This window comes from Falco naumanni, chromosome 2 (genome assembly GCF_017639655.2).
Source record: "Falco naumanni isolate bFalNau1 chromosome 2, bFalNau1.pat, whole genome shotgun sequence".
Taxonomy (NCBI): Eukaryota; Metazoa; Chordata; class Aves; order Falconiformes; family Falconidae; genus Falco; species Falco naumanni.
In genome coordinates, this window is record NC_054055.1 from 17,738,509 (window position 1) to 17,763,221 (window position 24,713).

Genomic DNA, 24,713 nt, shown 5'->3' on the forward strand with positions numbered 1-24,713 from the left:
CTGGCAGACAGCTCCCACAGTTCCCCTTGGAAGTAAATGCAAGTGCAGATTCTGTATTTTTAAAGCTCTTGCTAACAGAGGATGGTGACTTAAGTACTGGAGTTTAGGTAAGGAGAATTAAATACTATTTTCTTTGGAACAAAAGCAAAACCTTTTGAAAGGTTTCACCCAAAAGGGTTGTTCTGTAGGTGTGTGTGAACAGGCTTACGTGCCTGCTTGTTAGAGCAATGGGCAATGCTGCTGGAGATTCATTCATCTTAGTGCTCTGATTCAGGGAAGTGTTTCATTTTGCATTATTCCAGCAGAGCAAGGGACCACATCTGGAAGGCGTGCCTGTGTCCTTCCTGCTCAAGGTGGTGGTAAAAATTATGTTTCACTGAGACACATTCACTTTAACAAAATAACAAAATAATAAATTTAACAAAATTAGCTGAAATCTTTTGGTTAAAAATGCTTTGGCAAGTTTAAAAGCTGGCAGAATAGTTGGGTTTGCCATTTCTTTCCCTCTCCTTACAGTTTCCAAGCTCTTACCTCTCTTTCTTGGTTCACCTCAAAGCTGAGAGCTGCGGCTGCAGCAGGATGTATGCTGAATGCTCCGGCAGCAGTGAAAGGCACAGTGAGCGCTTGGTGAGGTGGATCAGATGACCAAAGCACATACCTTGAGCAAACACCGGAGCAGGATGTGATCAACAGGCTTTATAAGGAGCCTGCAATTCATCTGGCCATGGTGAGCTCATTTGTGCGTTTTATTTCATGCTTTGGCAGTCAGGCTAAATCCTGTAGATCATTGTGCACCATCGGCTTTTAAGTTCTTTGAGAGCCTGATCTATCAGGTGGAGATTTAAGTTTGCACAGAAATGGCGCTGCTTGTCTTGGTGGTTTTTTTTGTTTTTTTGGTTTTTTTTTTTTTTGTTGGGTTTCGGTTTTGTTCTTTTTTTTTTGCTTGTTTGGGTTTTGTTTGTTTATTTGTTTTTAAGGATTTGGGCCTTTTTATGTTACAGTACCAAAAGAGAAGTGAAAAAGTCAGCAGTGGAAAACTGCACATCATGTACCCTGTAAGGAAAGCACAGAAATATTTAGTGTGCTTCTGAGTATTTTTCTAAATCCAGTTGCTCTAACTAGCTAGAGAACATGCAGTTGTGAGAATATGTCAAAACTGTTATAAACTGTCAACACACTATGGCTTTTCTTAATCTTAGATCTGTGTTAGGTTTAGTTCACTGCAGTCAGAACTGACTTCTCGTTGTCCGGATGAGTATCTAGCACTGAGAACTCGTATACTGCCACTGTAAGATTAGGTATTTAGGCTCTGGCTTCAAAAAATGATGCGTGTGAGTGTGTATATGTATGTGTTTGTATACATACATATTTACACATGCCCCCACACCCCCTTTATAGGTTCCATATGGCATCCCAGATAATGTCTCCGCTGGCACCTAAAGCAGGTTGTGCCTGACAAGTGATCCACACCCATCACACCCTCCCTCTGTTTATGCTACATCTTATATTTCTGTTGTGCATCTTGATGGGGTGGGGAATGGGATGGGAACGGTTGGAAAGGAATGGGATGGAAAGGAATGGGATAGGATGGTATTGAAGAGCACAAGACCTGGAAAAGGTTTTACCTGAATCATTTTATTGTAAGCCTTCGGGATGGGCCAGCAGCAATGATGGACAAACCACTCCACAGGCAAAAAAAGGCTGGAAGGTGTCTGCATCCCTGGAGCAGCGTCAGCAAAGCTCAGAAGGACAAATCTGAGAGGGCAGAGGTTAGCAGAGGAAGGAGCACCACTGCCCTTCAAGGGCTGGGTTTCACTCAGGAGAGACACACAAGATGATGTAGGATTTATTGACTGTTTCTTCCAGTGAATTTTGGAAATCTGAAAATGCTTCAGGGGGAAGGAAGAGCTCCAGATGCTTCTGAGGGACTTTGCTGGCAGAACCAGGTACAGGCCAAATACTTCCTTGTTTCTGGCATATAGGAAATAAGACAGAAGGCCCGATACATACACTGAAGTGAACTGTCGGTAGGCATACTCACTCGGTACAGTTAATCTTGGCCTCTGCCTATGAGCGTGGCCCTGACTTTGGAGGTACTGACTCATGAAGTACTGAAGAAGAATCTAGAAGGTGCTTTGCTAATAGGGTTGGGTGTATCTTCTTTTATTAACCATCCGTCTGGTGGTCGTTACCGCCATATTCTGCTCCTAACAAAGGTCATTTGCGCAGCAATCAATCTAAAAACCCTCTGCACCTCCTGCCATTCAGATGCAATATTTTTTAAGAGCAAATGATGAGCTTTTGCTACTGTGTCATTATTTCCAAGCCATTATTCTGTGATGCGACAAGGCACAGTAGAAAGTGGCTGACGGAAATGTTTGTCTTTAAGACCGTTCTTACAGCAGTTTTCTTGGTTCTCCGCTAAAAAAGCATCCATCTGGACTAACTGCCCATCAGGGTAGAGTAACTAATGAATTATGTCATCCTCAGGACTGGGATAGACAGACAGTTACTGTTGTCATTGTAGAATTTTGGGTCACTGTAAGGACCCTTGTGCCCCGGGAGGCCCTGCCGGTGGCCTGTCCCCAGGAGCCCCCACTGCCCTCGGTGCTGTCCCCCCAGAGCCACCGGCTGTCCCAGCACCCTGCAGCCAGGAAGGTTCGTCAATAAATCCAGGTTTTTCTGCATGGCAGGACAGATCACTGAGGGCACAGCAGTAAGCTAACAGGGTGAGCTAGCTTTTTTAATGACTCAAACTTTTGAAGTGTGAGAGGAAGCCAAGGCTAAGCAACCTTAGAAAAATTCAGATGGTGCCTAACGGGTGAAGAGAAAAGGAATTTGTCTCGCAGCACTCGTATCTTCTTCTCAATTAGCACAGCAGTGAGGCTAATTTGGCTACAGAAGTTCATTCAAGTAGAGCAGCTAATTGCTGCACACTGTCCTTCTTTTTCCTTAGAGCACGGTAAATGCAATGTCCCAGATACAAACCAGAGCACCATAACGCTTGCAATATTTTCTTATTACCACAGGGTGGTGGTGAAGACCTTAGTGAAAACTTCACTGCTCAGCCGCGCTGAGGACACCGTATTTTACACACAGGCCATGCGTGTCATCTCTCTGCAGCCTGGGAACACCCTCAGACAGTTTTCAGTCACTTGCACCAACAGGGTGAATTAAGGCCACTTCCTATAACACATTAACTCCTGTGACTATTGGTTTTATCCTTCACCGTTCATGATCAGCATTTAAGGAGATGATGATATGCTCAGTTGCTTTATTTTCACTAGTTTCAACAGTCCTGGTTTGAAAAAGACAACTATAATTAAGTATCAAGTTATGGCTTCTTCAAATTTAGTTACCAATAATATGTAATTTAGTAGCACAATAGCTTTGACTGATGCTTGAGTGGCTAGATGGGGAGCTTGCTAATTACACATGAAAAGCTCTCTTTGGCATTCAGTTTATTTACTTTAATTTGACCTCATTACTACTTTTCCATAATTACCTAATAATTGTAATGCCACGTTAACAGCATTGTTATTTTTAATTTCTGTAGTCTTTTTGTCCCTAATGCCGTTGTAAATTGCTTCATACAGAAACTAATTTTATTACATGTTTTTCCAGCACAGTAATGGTATGAGACATGCCTTCCAGCCTACAAACCAACCAGGCTGTCAACGGGTAACATTTGTGTAATATATTTGTATAATGGAGGAAAATCAAAGATTTATTAATGCATTTTAACAATTTTCTTTCATGTAACAGTGATAAAATCCAAAGTACAGAGCGCTTCAGCTTAATATTGGAATAAATAGGAAGATTCCAGTTTAAACCTCTGTTTTAATTATTTAACAGCTCTCAAAACTAAATCACTGACCTTTGAGAATTTAGTGACCAAACAAGTGCTTGTCCTCAAAGCACGTATTTGAAGCGTGAATTCCTTTACATGCAACTTTTATACCCTGGTTACAGATGCCCAAGAACACTGCAAGTATGAAGTGAATGAGGTAAGACCAAAGATCCTATATATCTGATAATGGTGGTGATGATGATGATGATATTGATGTTGTCAGCTGATGGAAAGGAGTGCATGTGTGGGGACCAACTCTCTATTCTTTAGGCAAGAAACACTCCTAGACAACTGGGAATGGGGTTTTGTGCCAGTGGACAAGGGCTATCAGACTTCTCCATGGGATGCACCATATCCTAACAGCATCACACAGAGCACTTCTTCCTTTTGCACTTCTCTGGAGTCCTTTGACTAAGGCAGCAAATGTTTATATAGCTCAGAAGTAGCAAACGTTTAATCTGTTTTCATCTTTCTTTAGTGCCAAACAGCAGCAGCAGCAGACAAAGCAGGATTTTGCTGGTGGGTGATCAAACATCTCCCTGTAGATCATTGGCAAAGGCACCATACATCACATATCCAATAACTGTGGCAAAATGGGGAACTTTTCTGAAGAGAGGATTAAAAGATTAAGGAATGTGTCCCAAAATCAAGGTCTTCCTCTATAAATCAAGTTAAAAAAATATTTAGATCTAATATTGCTAACAGGGTGTAATTATTGAAAACATACTAGTCTCTCTACATGGTATTTGGATGCATTCTTTCCTAAGACTGAGAAATGGTAGTGAAGAAATTAAACAGAAGACATTATCTTTTCAGTTGATGATAGTTAATATTTCAATTTAGTATTCAGATCTCAGTATTAAGTTCTTCTTAATGAAAGAACCAATTCAAAAGCCGATTATGTAAAATCTATTCATTCTATCACTTTTGCCTGTGTAAGTACTTAACCTATACAGCCCAAGCTTCTATGCATTACGTATTTATGAATATTAATTCCAAAAAAAATGAGCATTAATTTTGTTGCTATTTGATTTTTGTTCCTAAGTCTAATCTCTTCCCATTAATTGCTCTTACACTCACTTAAACCAGTTGTGTCTAGAATTAAGTATTAATGTATTTCAGTGGGCCTATATTAAAAGACGTTATATAGGAGGGACACTGTAATGAAAGGAGAAATATAAGCTTAAGTAAGTTACATGAAGGGGTAGAACCAGACTAAAGGTTTGTTTTTGCCAAAAACCTCTCTTACTTGATCCCTCACATCTTTGCCCTCACTCTGTTCCAGCTCTGACTCCCTCTGAGGTCATTCAATTTATTAACCCAGTAGATGACTAACTCCAATTTAAAAAAAAAAAAAAAAAAAAAAAAAAGAGAGAGAGAGGAAAAGATAATTGCTCTGTGCTGAATTAGGGGCTGAATTGCCCTAGTTCACCTCCTGCGGCACCACAGTCAGCTCCTGGGAGATGAGAGGCACAACTATGTAATCACAAGTAGGTGCAGGGAGAAATGTGGATGGAGAAGTGGGCATTAAGACCTCTGCTTCTTCTTGGTTGTGAACTGTTTGACTGGCCCAGTTATATTATTTTTCCCTTAAGAAGCTGTTAGGTACTGGGTTATTAATGGCCAACACTGACTAAAGATTGGAGATCAGAGAGAAGGGTTTTCTTACAGACTCTAAATACATAACGTCCCATTTGGCTGGAAGGCTTTGAAATGGGAAAGAGGAAGATGGAAGATGTAGATGGGCTTCTGCATGGCTCTGAAAAGCAGAAAAGGGCATGAAATAGCTTCATTTTGGGCACAGTTCTGGCTAGAGGAGTTTACAAAGAGAGTTCTGAACAAGGAGAATGCCTGTATGTTATGTAAGCAAAACAGCAGCTCAGAGAAACAGGACATTGTATGAATCCTTGTGTATGAACATGGGATCACTAGTCCTGCCTGAATCACCCCCCACCAAGAACTGAAATTTCGACTATTGATTTAGGCTCAGGACAGCAACATTATTATTTGCATGATTCCCTGTAGACTTGCCAGGTGTTTCACAGGTTTGGTTGGAGTAAGACAGGTCACTGGAAGTTCTTCAGCATATAGCTGCTGCATCTGTATATTCTTTGCTGGGAGGGAAGAAAAAAAAAGATCACTTTTGCCCAAGTTGCCTTTTAATGTGGGTTAAGTTCAGGCAAATCTATGAAATATGGGCTTTGTCAATGCACTCGTGGTTTAAATAGAACAGTGTGAAACTCTATGGGGTGCACTGAGCTGTTGTTTTCTTGTTTGCTGGATAGATCCTGAGGATATCAAGGGCAGCTCTAAACCTCCCCAGAGCTTTTGTGACTTTCACCTGCTCACCATCTACCTGCATCAAAATTCCCCTTTGCAGAGTCACTTATTTCCACCCTTATCCATACTGCATAAGAAAATATGAATCAGAACCTGATGCTCCAAATCACAGGGAATTAAGGAGTATTTTAAATTGTGTAAAGCTGAGTTAATGTTTCAAATATATAATGACACTGTGTCTGGTATTTCCATTAAATTATTACTTGAAATAGCACTCTGTAGTCTCCAGGACTGTACTTGATGCTATAGAGAGACCTATAAATAAAACAAAACAAAACAATAGACATGGTGAAAACCCATTTCCTTTTTTTTTTTGTCCCTCCACCACCCTCCATCCCCTTCTAAGGTAGACTTAGATAGATGTACTTTTGCTTTCTTAAATCTTTCAGCCGAAATCATATAACCTATGTAAAGAATGAAAAGCTGGATTATACTGCTGGCTATTGTGGTCAGCACGACAGAAACACAAAACCAGGACGTCTGTACCCAAGGGTATCCTGGCATCCCCGGCAATCCTGGGCACAATGGCATACCTGGTCGTGATGGACGTGATGGTCCAAAAGGCGACAAGGGAGATACAGGTACTATGTTCAGAATAAATGATTTCATGTAGCAAGTGCAATGCCATTCATTCCCAAAGTTGTCTGTAGTCGCTCTGCATTAATGGGATTATTCTGCCTAGCCTTCAGAAAACATTTTGGATGTTTGTCATTTACTTGTTTGAAAACGGAAATATAAAGACGTAATAATGAAAGCAAGATAGCTAATACTATGGAGAGGTTAGGTCCGTGGGATAAAACCAAAAGAACAAAGACTTTACCTTCTATTTTGGAAGTATTTTCATGTTTATTTGAAAATTTTAAAGCCTGTAAACCTACTCCTACATCTTGAAGATAGCAACTATATTTCTGTAAAAAGCTTCAAGCCCAGTAGAATATAAACAAACCAACAACTGATACCTTGTTCAGTGCAATAAGAAGTGTGCAGCGGTAAGATTTCTTTCTTACCTAAATTTAACATTCATAGGACTTGCTTCTGAGAGTGCCTACTTGCTGTAACTCTAGAGCCGCTAGAGGAAGTTCAGGAATGGAGACTGTTGAAAAACAGTGTAGGATTTGTGTCTCCTCTAACAGGCTACGATAGAGATACGGTGTGATACTGAAGACAGACGTGATCTGCTCAGCATCCTAAAGCTAGTAATTCCCACAGTACTTTAAGCCACAGCTGCCTTTTGCATCCATGCTGGAATAGCAAGGCCAGGGTTGCACAAGGTAATAAATCTGTGGGCATGTGGAAATATAACACTTCAGCTGAAGTGTCAATCCCAGAATGCAAGGCACAGGACAAGTGTATATTTGCCACTTCAAATTTGTTCACAAAATCTGGGGGGCAAACTCTTCCCCAACAGGCTTTATCTTAGGTCAGCTATTGTGTGGCATCGTGCAGGTAGTGTTATGGCTTAATGCATAAACCCATCACAAACAACGTTATTGTGGGCCTGGCTAACTCAGCTGCACAAATCAACCTGGATCAAACTTGTACTTACCAGAGAAATCCTTCTACCAAGTGCTGATGTTAAGGATTGTGAATCACAGCTCTTTTCAGCGGAGTATATAATCTAGTACATAAACCAAACTTGACATCAACAGTCTAAGATAAATTAACTTAAAATGTGCTGAAGTGTTTTATTATGTCTTTCAAGCCAGTGGAAAAGTCTGCCTTTAACAGACTGGGTTGCTAAGCTAATGAATCACTACTCCACCAGAAAAGTATATGTGTCTGCAGACAGTGTAGGCTGCTGAATCGGTGTTGAAGATGTAGTTTGATGTGTGGTTCTTTGATGGCTGTGCTGGCATAGGCAGGATCCTCTACCAGATATTTCTCCTACCACTTGACTCTCCTCTCTTACACACCACACTGTTTGTGTGGCTACACAGTAAATTAGATCAGCTGAAACATAACCAGCACTTATAATTTGGGCACTGAAGATTTATTCACTGCTTACAGCCTGCCCTGGGCCACTGAAAGACAGGTCTACCCACCTAGGTATTTACCTCAACGATTCTAAAGAGTTACTTCAAACTCCTTTCTTTGTGAGATGATTTAGAGCTCTCTGCCAAGCAACCACTTACATGTTCCTGCTTTCAGTGCCCTAACCTGGCTAAAACAAAAATCTTTTAAAATCTAGAAACAAACAAAAAAATATCCATTAGCTTCTTAATAGGCACATACAATTAGCTGCTGCCTTTTTCTTTATGCAGGGGTCCAGGAAAGTCTGAAAAGTGGAAAATCTAGAGCTTACTTTATTTTCATTAATCTTATAAATGTCCTCACTTTTCTCCATTGAGTTATCACATGATATCACTCATTTCCAATAAAGTCCCCAACCTGTTTTCCTAAATCAAGCTATTATGACTATACTGACTATTCTTTGAGCAAATTGGGATGACTGTACCATTCCTTAGAGTCTATGTTTATACTGTATGTACATACACCTTTGCAGTTAAATACATGAGACTTAGTTTTGTTCCTTACCAAGCCAATGAAAATTCAGCAGATGCTGGACTGTGCCCATTGTGCAGAAAACTGCTAAAGAACTCTTCTCCAGTCCATATGGCTGGAGACCTACTCTTGGAATATGGTTACATCCAAACTACCAACTTTTTCCTTCTGTTCTGTTGTGTTCTGGATGCAGATCCAGGTATTTGATCACACACCTCCTGGTCACCTGTGATGTTACTACAAAAATGACTTATAGAATTGTTCTCTTTAGAGCAGTGGAAAGTCCGTGCCATGATAGGTACGGGGATCAAGAGTGTGAATGCCTTCCTTAGACCTACAGGCAATATTATTCCACTGTAATGTTTCATTACGATTGGCCAAACTTCTTCAGATGTCTCTTCTTGAGAGAGGAGTTTACCATTGTTTCACCGCTAGGCTTCCTGTCCCTGCAAAGCTTCTTACTGAATGTGGCTTCCTCACTCCTTTTCCTGCTGGTGTATCTTCCATGGATGGAGGCAACAACAGGACAAGAATTTTTACACTTGTGGTCCTGGCCAGGGTATAGCTCCTCTACATATCTCAATAACACACCACTTCATGCCAAGGATTCCCTCTGTCTCAAAAAAGCACCATCCTCAAGCAGAGTTTCTGTGCTCTCTGTCAATTTATCCATAAGAGAAAAGTACCAGCAGTGGCACCCACTAGAAGTCAGTGTTTAGCCAGGCTTGAAAAGGAACGATTAGAGAAGAATTCACCCCAAGTTTTCTGGTAACTTAATTGTTTAATGAAAATCTGCTTTTCTGTTCTGTACTAGGTGAAGCAGGACTTCCTGGCAGTCCAGGAAAAGATGGTGCAAACGGAGAAAAAGGCGAACGAGGTCAGAGAAGATGTGTTTCTATTTAATATTTGTCGGTCAACTGCTGTCCTTGTGTTTGTGAGCACCAGATGTGCTATGTACCTTCTAGCTGCAGCAAAAATACCACAAAGGTTAAAACACTTTCTCCCAGAAGTAGTAGAGGCTGTACAAATATGTGGACAATACAAGAGGAATTTGCCACCTCCAATTATCCCGCTGCCTCTGATGCCCTACAGCTTGTTCACTCAGCTTGTTATCCTACCTTTCCGATCTCTGATCCTTTCGTCAGTTGCTGAGGAAGACAGCGCATCTGCAGCTACCTTAAGAAAGTGAGGCTCTTGTAGCTCAGGAGGGAGACTTCTAAAAGAAATTGTAGAAGACACGAATTATACACCTAAAAATACAGTAGATCGTGTATACTTCACCTGTTTAGCCAACATGCATATGCAGCATGTCTCCTGTGTCAGACAGATGTACATGTGCAGAGTGACATGCATACACGCAGGGAGTCAGCCATCAGTGGGTCAAGTGGCATCACATCATTCTGCAGAAATTCAGTAACTCTGAGATGCTGGACTTGTGTATCCCTAGAGTAATTGTACACAGACAATGTATATATCCAAAAGCATGGAAGCCTGCCAAAGACAGTGTCCAGGCTGTCCAAAATCCTGAAGCTGACCCTGAGAAATAACACACAGTATATGCATTGCATGGGAGTAACTACAAGCTGCTCTACTCCCCTCAGAATTTTCTCCAGCCTATTAGAAACAACTCCAGTCCTGGAAGGAGCATGAGATATGAGACCACAAATATTGTTTAAAATTACTAGAAGTACCTCTTTTTCCTGTACCCTTGTCCTGATGGACCTGTGCTGCTTTTCCTAGACATTCATCATACAATCTCACCTAGTTTCAGTTCACTGCTGCTGTTAAATATTCTCAATTGTAAATTGAGAACAGTAAACTGTAAATACACCATTATTCCTAACATCAGAAGCCAGAGGCTCTTATGCAGAAATTATCATCAGCTCTTTTTCTGATTAATAGCGTATACGATCATTATGATGCCTTTTGCCTAACAACTGCTAACATGCCCTTCACATCGTGAGACCTTCACCATCAAACCCTTTTGCAGCAATCAGAGGATGTTCAAATGATTTGGGCTTCAGCCCAAGAGTGGATGAAGGATAAATGGAGCATGTGGTAGCAAATAACAGGACAAAAAGCATTTAGTTGCACTGCAGTAGCAATCTAGGTAACCCAAGCAAAGTTATGTCACGCAGAAATTATACAGACACGTGGCAAGCAAGTTCTGGGTACTGTCCAAACAGAGCCTTCCTCTGATTAAATTGTGAACCATCTCCCTTGTTCTGTATACCAAAGATTGGAAACAAGTGTCTGGACAGATGCTGCTTGTGCCTGAGATGTTGTAAGCTGTGAGTGCTACTGTCAGCCTGTAGACAAATCATACCTTCCTTTCTTTGAGCTTATTCTTGCTGCTCTCAGACAGAGCACCAGCTTTTTAACACAATAGCAGGTTCTTCAGATGTTATGCTTATCCTGCACTTAAATGTATGATAAATTGTATGTACAGTGGTGACACACCTACACGTATGTGTTCCTGCTGAAACTCATGTTGTGCCCCACTAATCCAGTAGATCACAAGAAAGTGTCTTTGTTTTTTCTCTCTTTTGTTTAGGAGCCAATGGGACTGTTGAAGAGAAGGGGAACAAAGGAGATAAAGGAGAAAGAGGACGACCTGGGAAACTGGGACCAAAAGGAATTATAGGGTCAGTGGGCTATAAAGGTCAGAAGGGAGAGCTGGGACTGCAAGGACAAAAGGGGTTAAAAGGAGACATTGGGCCCATTGGCCCAAAAGGGACAAAGGGTGAAATCGGCCATCCTGGAAAAGTTGGTTTCCCAGGGCCAATTGGCCCAACTGGTAATCCAGGTCCTAAAGGTAATACTGGAGATCTGGGGCCACAGGGTAATCCAGGAGTTCGGGGGGAAAGAGGCTTGAAAGGAGACAGAGGAGATAAGGGGAACGTGGGTGCTCCAGGAGTCCTGCCAAGGAGTGCTTTCAGTGTTGGCCTTACGATTGCCACCAAATTTCCCCCTCCGAATCGCCCAATCAAGTTTGACAAGGTGCTGTATAATAGTCTAAACGACTACAACCTAGTTACTGGTAAATTCATCTGCAAATACCCTGGTGTTTACTATTTCACCTACCACATCACTGTCTACTCAAGGAATGTGCGAGTAGCTCTAGTTAAAAATGGCATCAAGATGTTGCACACAATGGACAGGTACCAGGGTGGAGAGGACCAGGCCTCAGGAGCCACCATCCTTGAGCTACAGGGGGGAGATGAGGTGTGGCTGCAGGCTCACCAAGGAGAGACTTTCAATGGGCTGTTTGCAGATGCTGATGATGATACCACCTTCTCTGGGTTCCTCCTATTCAGCACCTCCGACCCACTGGAGCTGCTGCCATCACCTGCCCCGTAACTCCACATTATTGTGAATGGTGTACATCTGTGTCCTTCAGCCCTCCCTAATAAAGTTGTTATCTGCCGGCTAATTTCTCCTGGATTCAACAGAAAACAGTGAGCATCCAGGGAGGTATGCCGAGGGCTGAAAGGGAGCTGTAGGACTGCAGGGCAGGGTAGGACCAGCTAGGCATCTCCCTAAAAGCTGAGTACTTTTTTTTTCACTGAAGTAATCACAGCAGGAAGGTGTAGGATCACACTACTTGTATCTGTAGGAAACCAGGCCTTGTTCTGCACACAGCGGCTCGTTGCACAGCTTGGTGTGCTGAAGTTCTCATAACCAGCTGCTGAAACAGAGCTCGGGGCTTCAGACTCATATGCAGAAGAGTTTGAAATAAATGCCTTCTTGTCCCAGTCACAAGGTGCTGGGTATTTATTACTAAACTCACATAATCTGATGTTGTCTGCTTTCTTTTTAGAATCCAAAACAAAATAAAAATCCCAATGTGCACAAACTGTTTTTATGGCTGTAGTTGCAGGACCGTTGTTTTCAGGAATGGCTTCTGCACAAGAGAGGACAAGTCTTCTGAATCTACAGTACTGGGCTTGCCACGTTACTGGTTTGGTGACTTACTGTAGTTACACAGGGGTGCACTGACCAGTTCTGAAGGACAAATGTTTTAAAAGAAAGTGGTTCCAGGTTCTGGAGTTGTGAAATGTGCATCCCTATTATAATGTATAAACATTGGGCAGCAGCTTACATCTTTCTAGGTGACATGTGTAAATGGACTTAAAATTTGGTTGGTGGTTTGTTTTTTTTTTTTTTTCATCCAACCATTTCAAAATAGTTTTTAGTCTTGGAATTAGCGTAGTTTGATACCTCCGCAGGGGCTGCTTGCTCTGTGGCACGAGTTTCGTTGCAGCTGGGTGGATTTGACAGTTTTAAATATGGTTCTTGGCTCTCCGTGTGGCCGGAAGGTCTGATGCAGAGCGGGATGGTGTGAGGGGAGGAAGCTCCTTCTGGTGTGGGCAGATACTCGGTGAGGGTGCACAAATACAGCACGATGCTGCTCTGCTGCAGAATTATTAGGTGGTGCTAAACAAATTCTCCCAAATGAACCATAAACCTTAATCAACACTGAAGCAGACATGCTAGAGAACTGGCCAAGAGATATTTCATGTGCCATAAAACTAACGTCTGTGAATTTTCTCAGATTTTTTTTATTTCTTCCCCCTTTTCACCTAAAACTGGAAAATATAACAAAAGACGCTGGTAAGTCTCACTCCCTCCCCATAGACAGTAAAGCGGAGATGCTGATGGACAGGGGCCAGCATCCTGAAATGCAGCAAGAGCGGGAGGCTGGATCCCGGGGCCCGGCTTCTCGCCCCCCCTCAGGCTGCAGGGGGTCCCCACAGCCCTCGAATCCGACGCACGGATCACAGCCCAGCACCAACACGGCAAGGGGGGCTTCTCGAGGGAGCTGAATTACAGCTGGGGACACGCTAGAGCAGTAAGGCAGCGGGAAGGGCTACGTGAGTTTTAAAGGAAGAGGAGATTTTCCCGCCTCTAAGCCACAGGCCGTGAGTTTGCATCATAGAAGCACCTGGGCCAAAAAGCGCTTTGCACCCACCTCGGGCTAACTGGGAAGCACATGTGGGGAATGCCGGCCGGCACTGGGCCCCCCCCTCACCGCCAGGGCGCCCCCGCTGCCCCCCCGCCCGCTCCGCCCCTTCCCCGCAGCGCCGGGCCGGGCCGCAGCCGCTCGCAGCGGGCGGGAGGCGGCGCGGGAGCCGGGCGGGCGGCAGGGAGCCCCGCCTCCCTCCGCGCTGTGACGGCCGGCGCTGCGGCTCTTCCCCTTCCCCCTCCTCCTCCTCCTCCCGCTCTCCTCCCTCGTCGGCCCAGGCGCGGGGAGGTCGCCGCCCAGCCGTGTGCGCCGGGGCCTGTTGCCGGGACCCGTTCCGCCATGCTGGCCGGCTTCCGGCGGGCGCTGCTGGCGGCGCTGGGCCGGGCGCTGCGGGGCCTGGCGGCGGGGCCGGGCTGCCGGGCCGTCAGCACCAGCTGGTCCCCGGTGGGCGCCGCCTTCGATGCGAAGCAGCAAGGGCAGCCGCTGCGCGGCGGCGCGGTGGGGGGGAAGACGGTGAGCGGCGGGCGGGGAAGGGCCTGAGGCGGGCAGCAGCGGCCTAGGCCGCCTTGCGCTTTGCTTCACTTGCGTGTAATTTTTTATTTTGAAACTTTTAAATGGTGTTGGTGGGGACAGCCAGGCAGTTACCAGAGGGTTAGGCGGTTACATCTTCATAAGGCTTTGGTTTGGTTCTAATGAACCGAAAACATTCTGTCTTCTGGGCACACTGGGAGTTTGAAAATCATGGCCTTGTTTGTTGAACCATTTGCTTTGAGCGTCAACAGAGACTATATATATATATATTTGGTGTATATGTATGCAGTATCCTTTCCATTCCCCAGCTCCAACCTGATTGTGGCTTTTTGCACCTGTCGGTGCCACAGAACTAGTTGGACTGTTGGCATCCTCTCGCCTGGACACCATTCGGTTGCTTGTGGCAGAAAAGCGTTTGTTTGCTGGGTTGGTGACACTCAGGCCTTTTGCCTTAATTCTTTTTAGGGTGAGTCGGATACGTTTGTTAATGGGGATCCTGGGACTCTCATTGAGTTCCTGGACAGCATAAGATGTGTACCTCCAGTGGCACAGCGCGTGCAGAATGCTTACATCTGTAAAATCCGGGTGTTAGTCTGCTGACTCACCTGTCCCTACCATGGTGCCCAGGCTGGTGAAGCTGTCAGATGCTGGGACTAAAGAACTGAGGACAAATCTGACCTCTGTTCATCATCTAGCACTTGTTTGGGAAACTTCCTCTGGGTATTCTTCCTCTACAAGCACACTAGTGTAAGTCTTGCTCCAGGAAATAATCCAATTACATTTTGTGCATTTACCTGGTCTAGGGAATGAATTCTGGATTTGCTTGGCCCACAGAGAGGATGTAGAGTTCTTTGGGAGCAGACATGCATATTTCAGGCTTGCAAAGAGCCAAGTTTTTAGAGATAGAGTGTAAATGTTGAGGCAAAGCAAAGACAGTGATGCTGCAGCCATGCAGCCTCACCGTTGAAGAGCACAGAGACCTGGACCAGGCTTCCTTTCTTTGTAATTTTAAATTTTTTGTGTCAAACTTGGTGTCATATGGAAGAGTTGCTCCATGGCTAATTTATCTCTAAGAGGAGATGCTTCCTGTTCATCAAGGACTACATGTGCAGGAGGAGCTCACTTGGGAAGATGAATGGGTGATGCAGGGCAGCAGGAAGGCCAGGAGCTCTCTGGGACATTGCAGGACACTGCATCAGCTGGGGGAGGATCTGAGTGAAGGGGCAATTTTGAGTCTTTTATACAGCAAGCATTATTGAAGGGTGGTGTGGTACATGTATATTTAAGTTTGTGTGTGTGTACACATGTATATATATAAAAAGTATCTATTTCAGTGCAGTTCCTGTTTCCAAATAATAAATGGGAATTCTGAGCAAAGGGTTGCTGTCTTAGAGTGGCCAGCTTATAGAAAGAGCATTAGGAAAAGAAAAGCAGTTTTAGCAAGAGCAACAAAAAGAAAATAGGAAAAAAAGCAACTCAGAATGTCCCAAATGCTTACTTCAGGTGTTACTTTTGCTTCAGAATATATACTTTTACAGACAAGCTGTCAATTGGAAGCTTTTAATTTCATTTGGATAAATAATTGTAAGCTGTATGCAAACCTGCAACTGACTGCTATAATACAAAGTTTGCAGAAGGTGCATTGTAAAGTGACTGCCCTGCAGATTTTCAAATCAAGATTGTGATTTTTAGATGCTGAAGTTAAATTTGGGAAGGGATGGTTGTTGTGTGAAATCATGTACTTTGCACTGTTACATGTTGTAGTTAGGAGGTAAAGAGATGCTCATGTTACAGTTAGGCAGTTACAAAGGGGCTGCATTGCTTGCAGAGATGCTGTTTAATCTTAAATGCATTTTTTTTACTGTTGTGGGTCTGTGTCATGGAACTTCTCTAGCAGGTAGTGTTAGCCATTTTGGCTGACCAAAATTGGTAGGACCTCTTTAACTTTCTTCCAGCAAATGCAGGATGTGACTGCTGCCTGTGTCTGTCCTGCCCAAGTCAGTGTGTTTGCCCTGCCTTGTTGGACAGGGCCAGGTTTGGTAAGAGCTTCAGGTATAAAACTGTTCTTTCTGTAAAATTTTTGAGTTGTTGCTGATAATTCCTTTGAGGTCTGCTTCCAGTATTTGGGACTCATATAAGACAACTGTCCTGTTGCCTGCAATTTGTTGATATCTAGGGCTGCTGGCCAACTCATTCACTGTTTTGACACTCCTGCTTAGTCCTCACATTCCTTGATTAGTCTCTTATTCTTCAGAGGCATGATTTTCCTTCATTTCAAAATGTAATTAGACTTCCTATGATTTTTCTGGTGCCCATGCTTTGGAAGTGAGATAAAAAATGCTTTGAGAAAAGGATGGTATAGGAGGTTACAGGGTAGGAGAGTTTGTGTGGATTTGATGTCGAACTCTTAAGGTTTGCTAAGAACAAGCCTGGCTGAAAGAACCTCAGTGGGGTTTTGCTCTGGGAAGTGAAGATGGTTTCATGGGATACCAGTGTCTGTGACTGATACGGTGACTATTATCTCTACAAAAACACTCATGTGGGAATGTTTCAGTGAAATGGTGCAATGTGCTGGCTAGGGACATTTTGGTAAAATTCTGTGGTGATGATTTCGTCCTGAAACAGAGAGGCAGAAATCGAGGAGGGTAATAGTGATGTGTTTTCATTGTGTTCTGCCCTTCAGGGTCTGTTTGGTGTTCCAGAACTGAGCTGTCCAGAAGGATTTAAAGAAGCACAGGACAAAGCATTGCAAGAGTCGGAACAGCTAGTCCAGAAGGCATGTTCCACACCACCTGGACCAGAGACTGTAAAGATCTTTGATCAGCTTTCAGATAGCTTGTGCAGAGTGGCAGACTTGGTAAATTACTTTTTTGTATTATTACTTGAAGCAAATTTTTTGAACTGACGGACCTAATAAGCTTGCACCCTGTTGTTCCACTTTGATTTTTTGCACTGCAGTAAATAGCAGATCAACTCTGAAATTTTGTGTTAAGACAGAAAATTAAATTGATTGCAATTTAATTACAGAGGCTTTTACTGACTGTTAAGTAACTACAAATCCTGTCAGACTGTCCAGTTTATACTATTTTTACATCTATCTTAAAATTAAGGTCACAACAAGAAAAATAGCGGTGAAATCAGAATTATATTTCTGCCTTAATATTAATACATCATCTTTCCAGTGTCATTTACGTTATGGAGAACCTGTGATTGCTGTCAAAGTTGAAGCTGGGGTTGCAATACACATGCTTTTAGCTTAGGAAAGTTTAAAAGTTGATAGGTGAAGGTCCTTAAAGAACTTACAGGTTAAACGTAGCAGATGGAACTAAACAGTGTCACCTTTTATTAACACAAGAAAAAATGCAGGTATTTCCTACATTGCAGTTTCTGTAGTCCACAGAATTTGAGTACCTGGTCTCATGTTCTGTATAACAAAATGCTAAGTGTAATGGAGCACTTTGTATTGCTCTCTGGAAACTTGTTTGCCCAAAGCGTATCTTTTATCAAATCATCATTCTTTGTTTGAAGGAAGCAGACCCAACCTTCATACTGAAATCAGTTCTTAATAAGTCATCGATTTTTTTGACTTTTTTCACATTTGAATTTCTCTGTGTGTTCTCAGTTCTCAAATCTTGTTCCTTATTCCTTTCTAGATTCAAGGCATCTTATGTGCCAGGCACTTTTTCCTTCTGAAAGTACTTGTGTGCTCTGTCAAGTCACACATTCTCCTTTTGTCTGTTGTATTTTATATAGGCTATGCCTAAGTCCTCTTAATCAAGCATTATCTAATGAAAACACTCATCAGAATTCAATGGTCATAGTTCTGAATCAGTTTGCTGAATTAAAATTACCTTCTGTGTAATACTTTCAAGTCTGTATGTTAAAAGATGCAGAGCTTGCAGAGCTCTGTCCAGGTGTGGTTTGGTGATTGTTATCTGTTGGCAGGAATTTTGAGATCTGCCATTCAGTACCGTTCTGTCGATATTATACAGGGTTTTAAAAAGGGATTCTAAGAAGTAAAAATCGTAAGTGTTACATTTGTAAAGTCGCCTTTTCAAACTGCAATCATACTGTTAAAGTCAAGCTTATTTCATGTACTTTCTGTAAAATCAGGCTGAATGTCTTCAGTGTATTCCTAATGTTTAATTCTGTATCATTTCAATGCCAGAAGCTCCCTGAATTCATGTTGACAGTCATGGAAGCACCTAGCTCTCCAGTCCCCTTTTAGCATCCTTCTAGTCTTCCAAACTCCTTTGAGTATTTGGAGACTTACTAAAAATCAGTAACTCAAATAAAAACCCTGTTCTGAATCCAAAATAAATTCTGGGTTTTCTCTTTTCTCTTTAAACAACGTATTTCTTCCTAGTAGATAATGATGTCAAAGCATAACGTGATGGTCTGTACTGAAAAGTGGAAAGGGTTTAAAAGCAAGCCCTCTATGCATATTTGGTGGTGTGCTTTTTCCTTAACTGTGAGTTTTAGTTTTAAAAATCTTTCATAATATTTAAGTACATTGGAGTGTAAGGCCTCTAAGATACACACCATACTAAAAAAGTTTTTAAGTAGTGTATGGATTTAAAGATATTTATTGGAAAGACACATTCACTGTCTGGTTTAATAGTTGTCAGCACCATTTTTCCATAGGCTTTATTTTTCAGGGAAAAATATGTAAATTATGCAAACAGGTTGCATAGAACTGTAGAAATAAATGTTAATGTAAATGTAATTACTCAAGTGCAACTTTTTTTATAATTACAGATTTCTTTTATTTGTTTTTTTTTTGCCTCACTGTTTTCTGTCAGGCAGATTTTGTGAAAATTGCCCATCCTGACTTTGCATTCAGAGAGGCGGCTGAAGAAGCTTGCAGGAGCATTGGTACCGTGGTAGAGAAGTATGGGGTTTTTTGGTTTGTTTTTTTTTGTTGTTGTTGGTTGGTTGGTTGGGGTTTTTTTTCTATTTCCATAGGCATCTTTAAAAATTACTGTATGATGGTCTATGAAAACAGCGATTGACACAAAATTATGTAGGAAGGATTTACACATGAGAACAAAGTGTCAGTCTTGCTGTTACAGATATTTAAGGATTTAGGGTTGTTGCAGTATCTCATGAAAGGTGTTTCTGTTTTAGTTTCCATTTATGTTCTGAAGTTTTTAAGTTGTCAGGTGACTCAGTGTCACTGAAACCCAAAGAGACTGAAACTATGTTGTTCTGGGACTTGTGACAGGTAACCCAACTGCTGTAAAGCATGTGTACAAAATGCTGATTTGTTTTTAAGATTTAAGCTGTTACATTTCACAACATTTTCTCTTCTGGTTTGCTGACCCCTTGAATTCCAGCCAGTGAGTGGGATATGTGAAAGAGGAAAGGACAGTCTCCTGTTAAAATGAGTGTTTGAGCATGTGTCTGTCTAGGGCTGTGATATGTGCCTGGTCTGGCATGTTTGTGCTTTATTTAAAAACACATTTCATACAACATGTTCTTAAAGACTTCTGTTTCTGAAGTTTGGCTCTTTGAGTCCCATTCCCCAGCCCCTCCCTCATTAAATATCTCAACACCTAAATCCTGACAGTTACTTCTATGGTCCTTGACTACAGTGAGTTGATTTGCTTCTCTTGCTCCTGAGAAGCTGGAAAGGGGTGATCTTTAATCTCCAAATACAGTGTCCTTTCAGTGTCTTCCCTTCCTGTGGCATTCAGGGGTAGCCACCTGAAGTGAGAGCTTTACCGGGAAGGGCTGTGGAGTTGACCCAGATTCTGCTGCTTTCCTGAGGATTTCTAAATAACAGTGGAGGCAGTGACTAGTTGACCTGGTGTCCTGCAGTAAGCTGCAGAGGCAACGAAGCCTTTTTTACTCTGAGGGCAGCAGTGAATTGGTTTGTTTAGTAAGCCTTGTGACTAACGCGGCTGGCTTAAAAGAGAATTCTAAGACCAAATTCATCAGAAACTGTGTCTTTGGTCTTGCCACCATGTTTGGGAAACCTTTCAACTGAAACTGGACTTTTCAAGGCTTAGATTGAGCACACCATGTACAACAATATGACTTTAATATCTGAATACCACTTCAGATGAAAGAAGAAAGTATTCACAAATGAACCTAAGAGGTTCATAAACTATTGTAAAAGCTCAAGATAGCTATTGTTGCATGTTCATTGTCATGGACAAATAGTACCCCTCAGGAACTGCTAGCAATAGGTATCTGCTTTTAGCCACTTTTTGACAGAGTGCTGGGCTTCTCATTTAGCACCATCTGTACAGAGCCTTTTTGGAAGTACAGGCATAATGCAGTGTGTTCTTCTGTCTCTGAACTGGGTATTGGTAATTATTAAGTTCATTTTGCAAGTGGGGCTGCAGAGGCTTGCTGCGCCTCAGCCGATTTAAGAAGTTAGTGCTCAAGCCTGACAGGCTGGGGGCTGCTGCCCACTGCAGCTGTGCTGATGTATATGTGTGTGTTTCATTCCCCACTGATTCACACCTAGTAATTCAGGTTGTCATGCATGCTTATAGTTAACATGCTGGCAAATCTGATGGACTCTAGTGTTGTCTAGCACAGGGACCGTGATGAGCATCTGGAAAAGTTCTGGGGCTAATAAGCTCTTAGTCTACTTCAGTGGCAGCCAGCAGCACGTTTATCCGATGGCAAACTTAAATGCAGATTTTCCTTTAATGGAGTCCTTTCAAAATAAGGGTTAGAAAACAGTTCTCTCACATTTATGCTCTCATCATCTTTATCTTTGTGCATATGAAATAAGTTGTCAGTCTTAGAGTTGCTTGTGTTTGTCACAAAATGCTATCCAGAGGGTTTTCCTGCTGCATGCACAAGACCTGTTTCCACGCCAGTTTGTCCACACATCCTTTGTATAGAAATTTTGTAGTTTTTAAGTGTGGTTCTGAACCAGAAAGCATTTTGAAAATGCAGACCTTTGTTTTTAATGTTGTTTCAGTAAATATTAAGCTCTGCTTTTAAATGAGTAATACCAAGAGACTGAAATATTAGTGTTTGTTCTTAGTGTGTGATTCATTTACTCTGTATCTTTCCAGATTAAATACAGATGTTGAACTGTGTCAGAGTTTGAGACGTCTGCTAGGTGATGAAATTATTATGAGTTCCCTAGATCCAGAAACCAGGTACTTATTAATGCTTATAAATTTAGATTTTTAGATAATATATATCATTCCTTATTGTGCTTATATTTTGTGTTTTGTTTAATTAATAAAACTGGAAAACATACCACATCTCTGTTAATAATTTATTAGTCACTACTAAATTACCTGCACAAGACTTGGGAAGTTTGTAGCTGTGTGGTCTTGGAGGATGTCTTTGTGAACAGTATATATTGAAGCAGAGTAACGGAGTAACGGAGAGTGAGAACTTAAAGATTTTCTTCAATAACACCATTTTGATTAAAACTATGTGCTGTACTGTGGTGTATGTGTCAGTGTTTTTAGCAATAAAAGTAGAGAACAGACTAAAGAACTTGATTTCAGTTTATAGTAATCTATTTATATCTTTGAAAATCAGATGATCAGTATATTTATTTAAAGCTTACTTTATGATTGCTGTAAAATGTTATATTATCTGCTTATTCAGTTATAGTTTTTAATTATTTCTTCACTGACATCGTTAGATAAGCTAAATATTTGAGTAAGTTACTTCCTTCTTTCCCCACAGTCAGGGGTGTTGGATTTCAAGAGGTCTTTTTCTGATCTGTTAGAATAAATGAAGTGTCAAATTAAAATGGTAATGTGCATAAACTGGTTAAACTTCTAGAGTAATGTAGTAGAATTCTGTTGAAGGATATTTTCAATGCAGATGAATAAAATAACAGTAAAGGAAAAATCCAGTTTCACTGAGTAAGCTGTTAGGGGCCTGAAACATAGGAAGACTGTGTCCATAACAACAATACTTGTGTAACTGTGTTGTTATTCTCTGTAAAAGACAAGAAACCTAAATAACTACTAAGGCAAGATCTGTTAAGAAATTATGCTTACTATCAAATGAGGCTGTTTTAACAGGGTTTTACTGTATTTTTAGGCGAGTGGCAGAACTTTTTATGTTTGATTTTGAGATCAGTGGCATTCATTTGGATGGAGAAAAGGTAATTTTTGGCTATAATGTATGAACAGACATTTGCCTGATTGTCAAACACCAGATAATGAAACATGTGGGACGTGAATCATTTGATTCTGGGCCAGTTTGTCCTATGTAGAATTTTGTCTTCTCAGAACTAAGTAATTTTGTCTATTTAAAATACCTTCTAAAGTGTGTTTTTGAATGTTATTAGTTGGCAGTTCTTTGCAGTTTGGCTCTCATTATTCCTTTGTGTGTTCTGAAGAGTTATAAACAAGACCTGGGATCCTGCTCTCTTTGATTGGTGTTTGCATCCAATATTTAAAAAGCTGCTTAGCTGTCTGAACAACCTGTTTACATGGTGGGGAAGGCAGCATCCCATGCACTGCGATGACAGGTTAATTTAGAGTGTTTTAGAAAGGATCAGGTGTGTGTCAAGGCTATCCTTTGGTGCTCGCATAACCAGAAGTTGTAAATCTTGTTCAAATTTGTGTGTCGGGGCACAGTCTGATTACTTCTCTTGGAGCTTTTACATGCTTTTGCAGTAGTTAGTGATGGATTTTCCAAAACCATCAACTTTCACCGTGCTTTCTGGTATGGGTGCTCTGTTGGATGTGTGTTCATAGCTCATGTTTATGTATAAAATTAATACTTTGAGTCATCTCTTCCAGAAAGATAGACTCTCTTGCCAGGTTTGTGTGATAAAGTTACTCTGAAGATCATGATTGTGATGGTAGTTTGTGACCTGGAAAATGCTCTAGAATATATTTTTACAATTACTTTGTACAAAAAACAACTCTGAAGCTTGGACTCTGGATTTTATTTCTGATTTGACTATTGGTTCTACGGTGCTTCATCCCCTTTCAGTTACAATTTCACTTGCCCCTTATTTTTGCATGTTTTCCTCCCCTGCTTCTTTTTTTCTCCTTTGTGTTTTACATAGCAATTATGGTAGGTACAGTTTTTATAAATGCTTTCCAGGCAGCTATAAAAGTACTTTACTATACGTTTCCTTACTGCAAAAACATAGGCGTTTTCTTTCAAATTTCAGTCCTGTATGAAATTACAGATCTGTATGAGCATCTGATCTTGTTGACTTCAGCCCTACATTAGGATTTTGTTGATGCTGTAGGTCTCATTTTAAATGTTGTATTTTCTGCTTCATTTCTGGAAAAGTCCTTTAAGGTTTTATAAACTTTCAGTTCTGCTTGTGTAATGTCTGAAGGTATTATGTATATTGTACTTTATTTTTCTTACAGCGTAAAAAAGCAGTCGACCTCAACGTCAGAATATTGGATTTATGTAATGAATTTCTGACAGGAACTCACCTTCCCAAAAAGATTGACAAACATATTTTGCCAGAGCACATTCGGTATAATTTTACAGCTGAAGGCAATTACTTGCAAGTCGCTGGTCTGCACGCTGATTGTCCTGATGATCTGGTGTGTATACCAAAGCAAACTTGGGGAATACTCTGTAGCAGAAATGTGCATCAATTATTTTACTTGTTATTGAGGCACATGCATATGGCTAGTGATTATGATGTGATGACTAACAAGAACTGTTTTGGAACATAATAATCAGTGGTAGCCTTGGCTGTAGCAGCTATGAAATGAGGTGAAGATAGTGAATGGATTGAGGAAGAAGAGGGGCAGAGTACAGGCCCTAAATTTTAGGCAAGTGGTCTTTAGCTTATTCAGTAAACTGGAAAGTGGGATCCCATGCAATGCAGCTCTGAAGGGTAAAGGAGCTCAAGAAAAGCTGGCAGTTCTTTAAACGTAGCGTCCTCCAAGCACGCGAGGATACTAGGGATACTGAGTATCAGCACATGCTGATCCTTAGAAAGCCAAGCAGATATATCAGGAACCAGGCTTGGCAAGCAGGGAACCTGTGACTAAGCTTCATTGCCAAAAGGTAGCAGACATGAGGTGGAAGCAGGTACACGATACAGCAGAGGAATTTAGAAATACTGCTTGTCCATGTAGGGATGATGTCAGGAAGGCCAAAGCTGAACTGCAGTTGAGACTTGCAAGGGACATCAAAGGCAACAAGGCGGCCAACTGCTGGTGCATTAGTACTAAAAAGCTGGACAAGGAAAAGGTGGGCTCAGTGCTGAGTAAGGTGGGTGACTTAATGGCAGCAGATACAGGAGAGGGTGAGATGCTGATCACTTTCTTTGCCTCAGTGTTCACCAATGAGTTCTCCCAGCCCACTGTGCTTAGTGAAAGGGTTCAAAGAGAAGAACAACCAGCAGTAGATGAGGATCCAGTTTGGGATTGCTTGAGAGAACTCGACCTGTACAAGTCCTTGGAACCAAACAGGCTGCATCCAAGGGTCCAGAGAGAACTGGTTATCATCCTTGAAATCACTGTCTTTGGTAGGCAGTGAAGATCAGGGAAGAACCCAAATGACTGGTGGAAATAATATGTTTTCTTCAGAAAGGCCAAACCGCCCCAA

At 41.7% G+C, this 24,713-nt stretch overlaps 2 protein-coding genes across 4 annotated transcripts in view; both read left to right on the plus strand.

Annotated features, from left to right (window-relative positions):
- The first annotated feature begins 1,834 nt into the window (after positions 1-1,834).
- LOC121083262 (complement C1q and tumor necrosis factor-related protein 9A-like) lies at positions 1,835-12,490 on the plus strand. Of its 3 annotated transcripts, XM_040583454.1 has the most exons (5): positions 1,835-1,946; positions 3,030-3,168; positions 3,856-6,771; positions 9,507-9,569; positions 11,247-12,490. In XM_040583454.1, exons 3-5 carry the CDS (start codon positions 6,606-6,608, stop codon positions 12,050-12,052), a joined length of 1,035 nt encoding a protein of 344 aa, XP_040439388.1. In that variant the 5' UTR covers positions 1,835-1,946; positions 3,030-3,168; positions 3,856-6,605; the 3' UTR covers positions 12,053-12,490. The 3 variants fall into 3 exon arrangements, with proteins under 3 accessions (XP_040439388.1, XP_040439386.1, XP_040439387.1); XM_040583452.1 differs by having other exon boundaries at positions 3,030-6,771; XM_040583453.1 differs by lacking the exon at positions 1,835-1,946 and having other exon boundaries at positions 2,603-6,771.
- Positions 12,491-13,976: 1,486 nt separating this feature from the next.
- Positions 13,977-24,713, plus strand: part of LOC121083263 (mitochondrial intermediate peptidase) — an 80,891-nt gene continuing 70,154 nt past the window's right edge. Inside the window, exons 1-6 of the mRNA XM_040583455.1 lie at positions 13,977-14,171; positions 16,873-17,046; positions 18,992-19,080; positions 21,227-21,313; positions 22,221-22,284; positions 23,516-23,698. Coding sequence (XP_040439389.1) covers positions 13,998-14,171; positions 16,873-17,046; positions 18,992-19,080; positions 21,227-21,313; positions 22,221-22,284; positions 23,516-23,698 — 771 coding nt within the window. The 5' untranslated portion in view covers positions 13,977-13,997. The remainder of the gene's footprint in view (positions 14,172-16,872; positions 17,047-18,991; positions 19,081-21,226; positions 21,314-22,220; positions 22,285-23,515; positions 23,699-24,713) is intronic.

Coding starts and splice junctions, on each gene's coding strand:
- LOC121083262 (XM_040583452.1), top strand. CDS start 6,606: ATGAAAAGCTGGATTATACTGCTGGCTATTGTGGTCAGCACGACAGAA. Junction 6,772..9,506: donor AGGCGACAAGGGAGATACAG/GTACTATGTTCA, acceptor GTTCTGTACTAG/GTGAAGCAGGACTTCCTGGC. Junction 9,570..11,246: donor CGGAGAAAAAGGCGAACGAG/GTCAGAGAAGAT, acceptor TCTTTTGTTTAG/GAGCCAATGGGACTGTTGAA.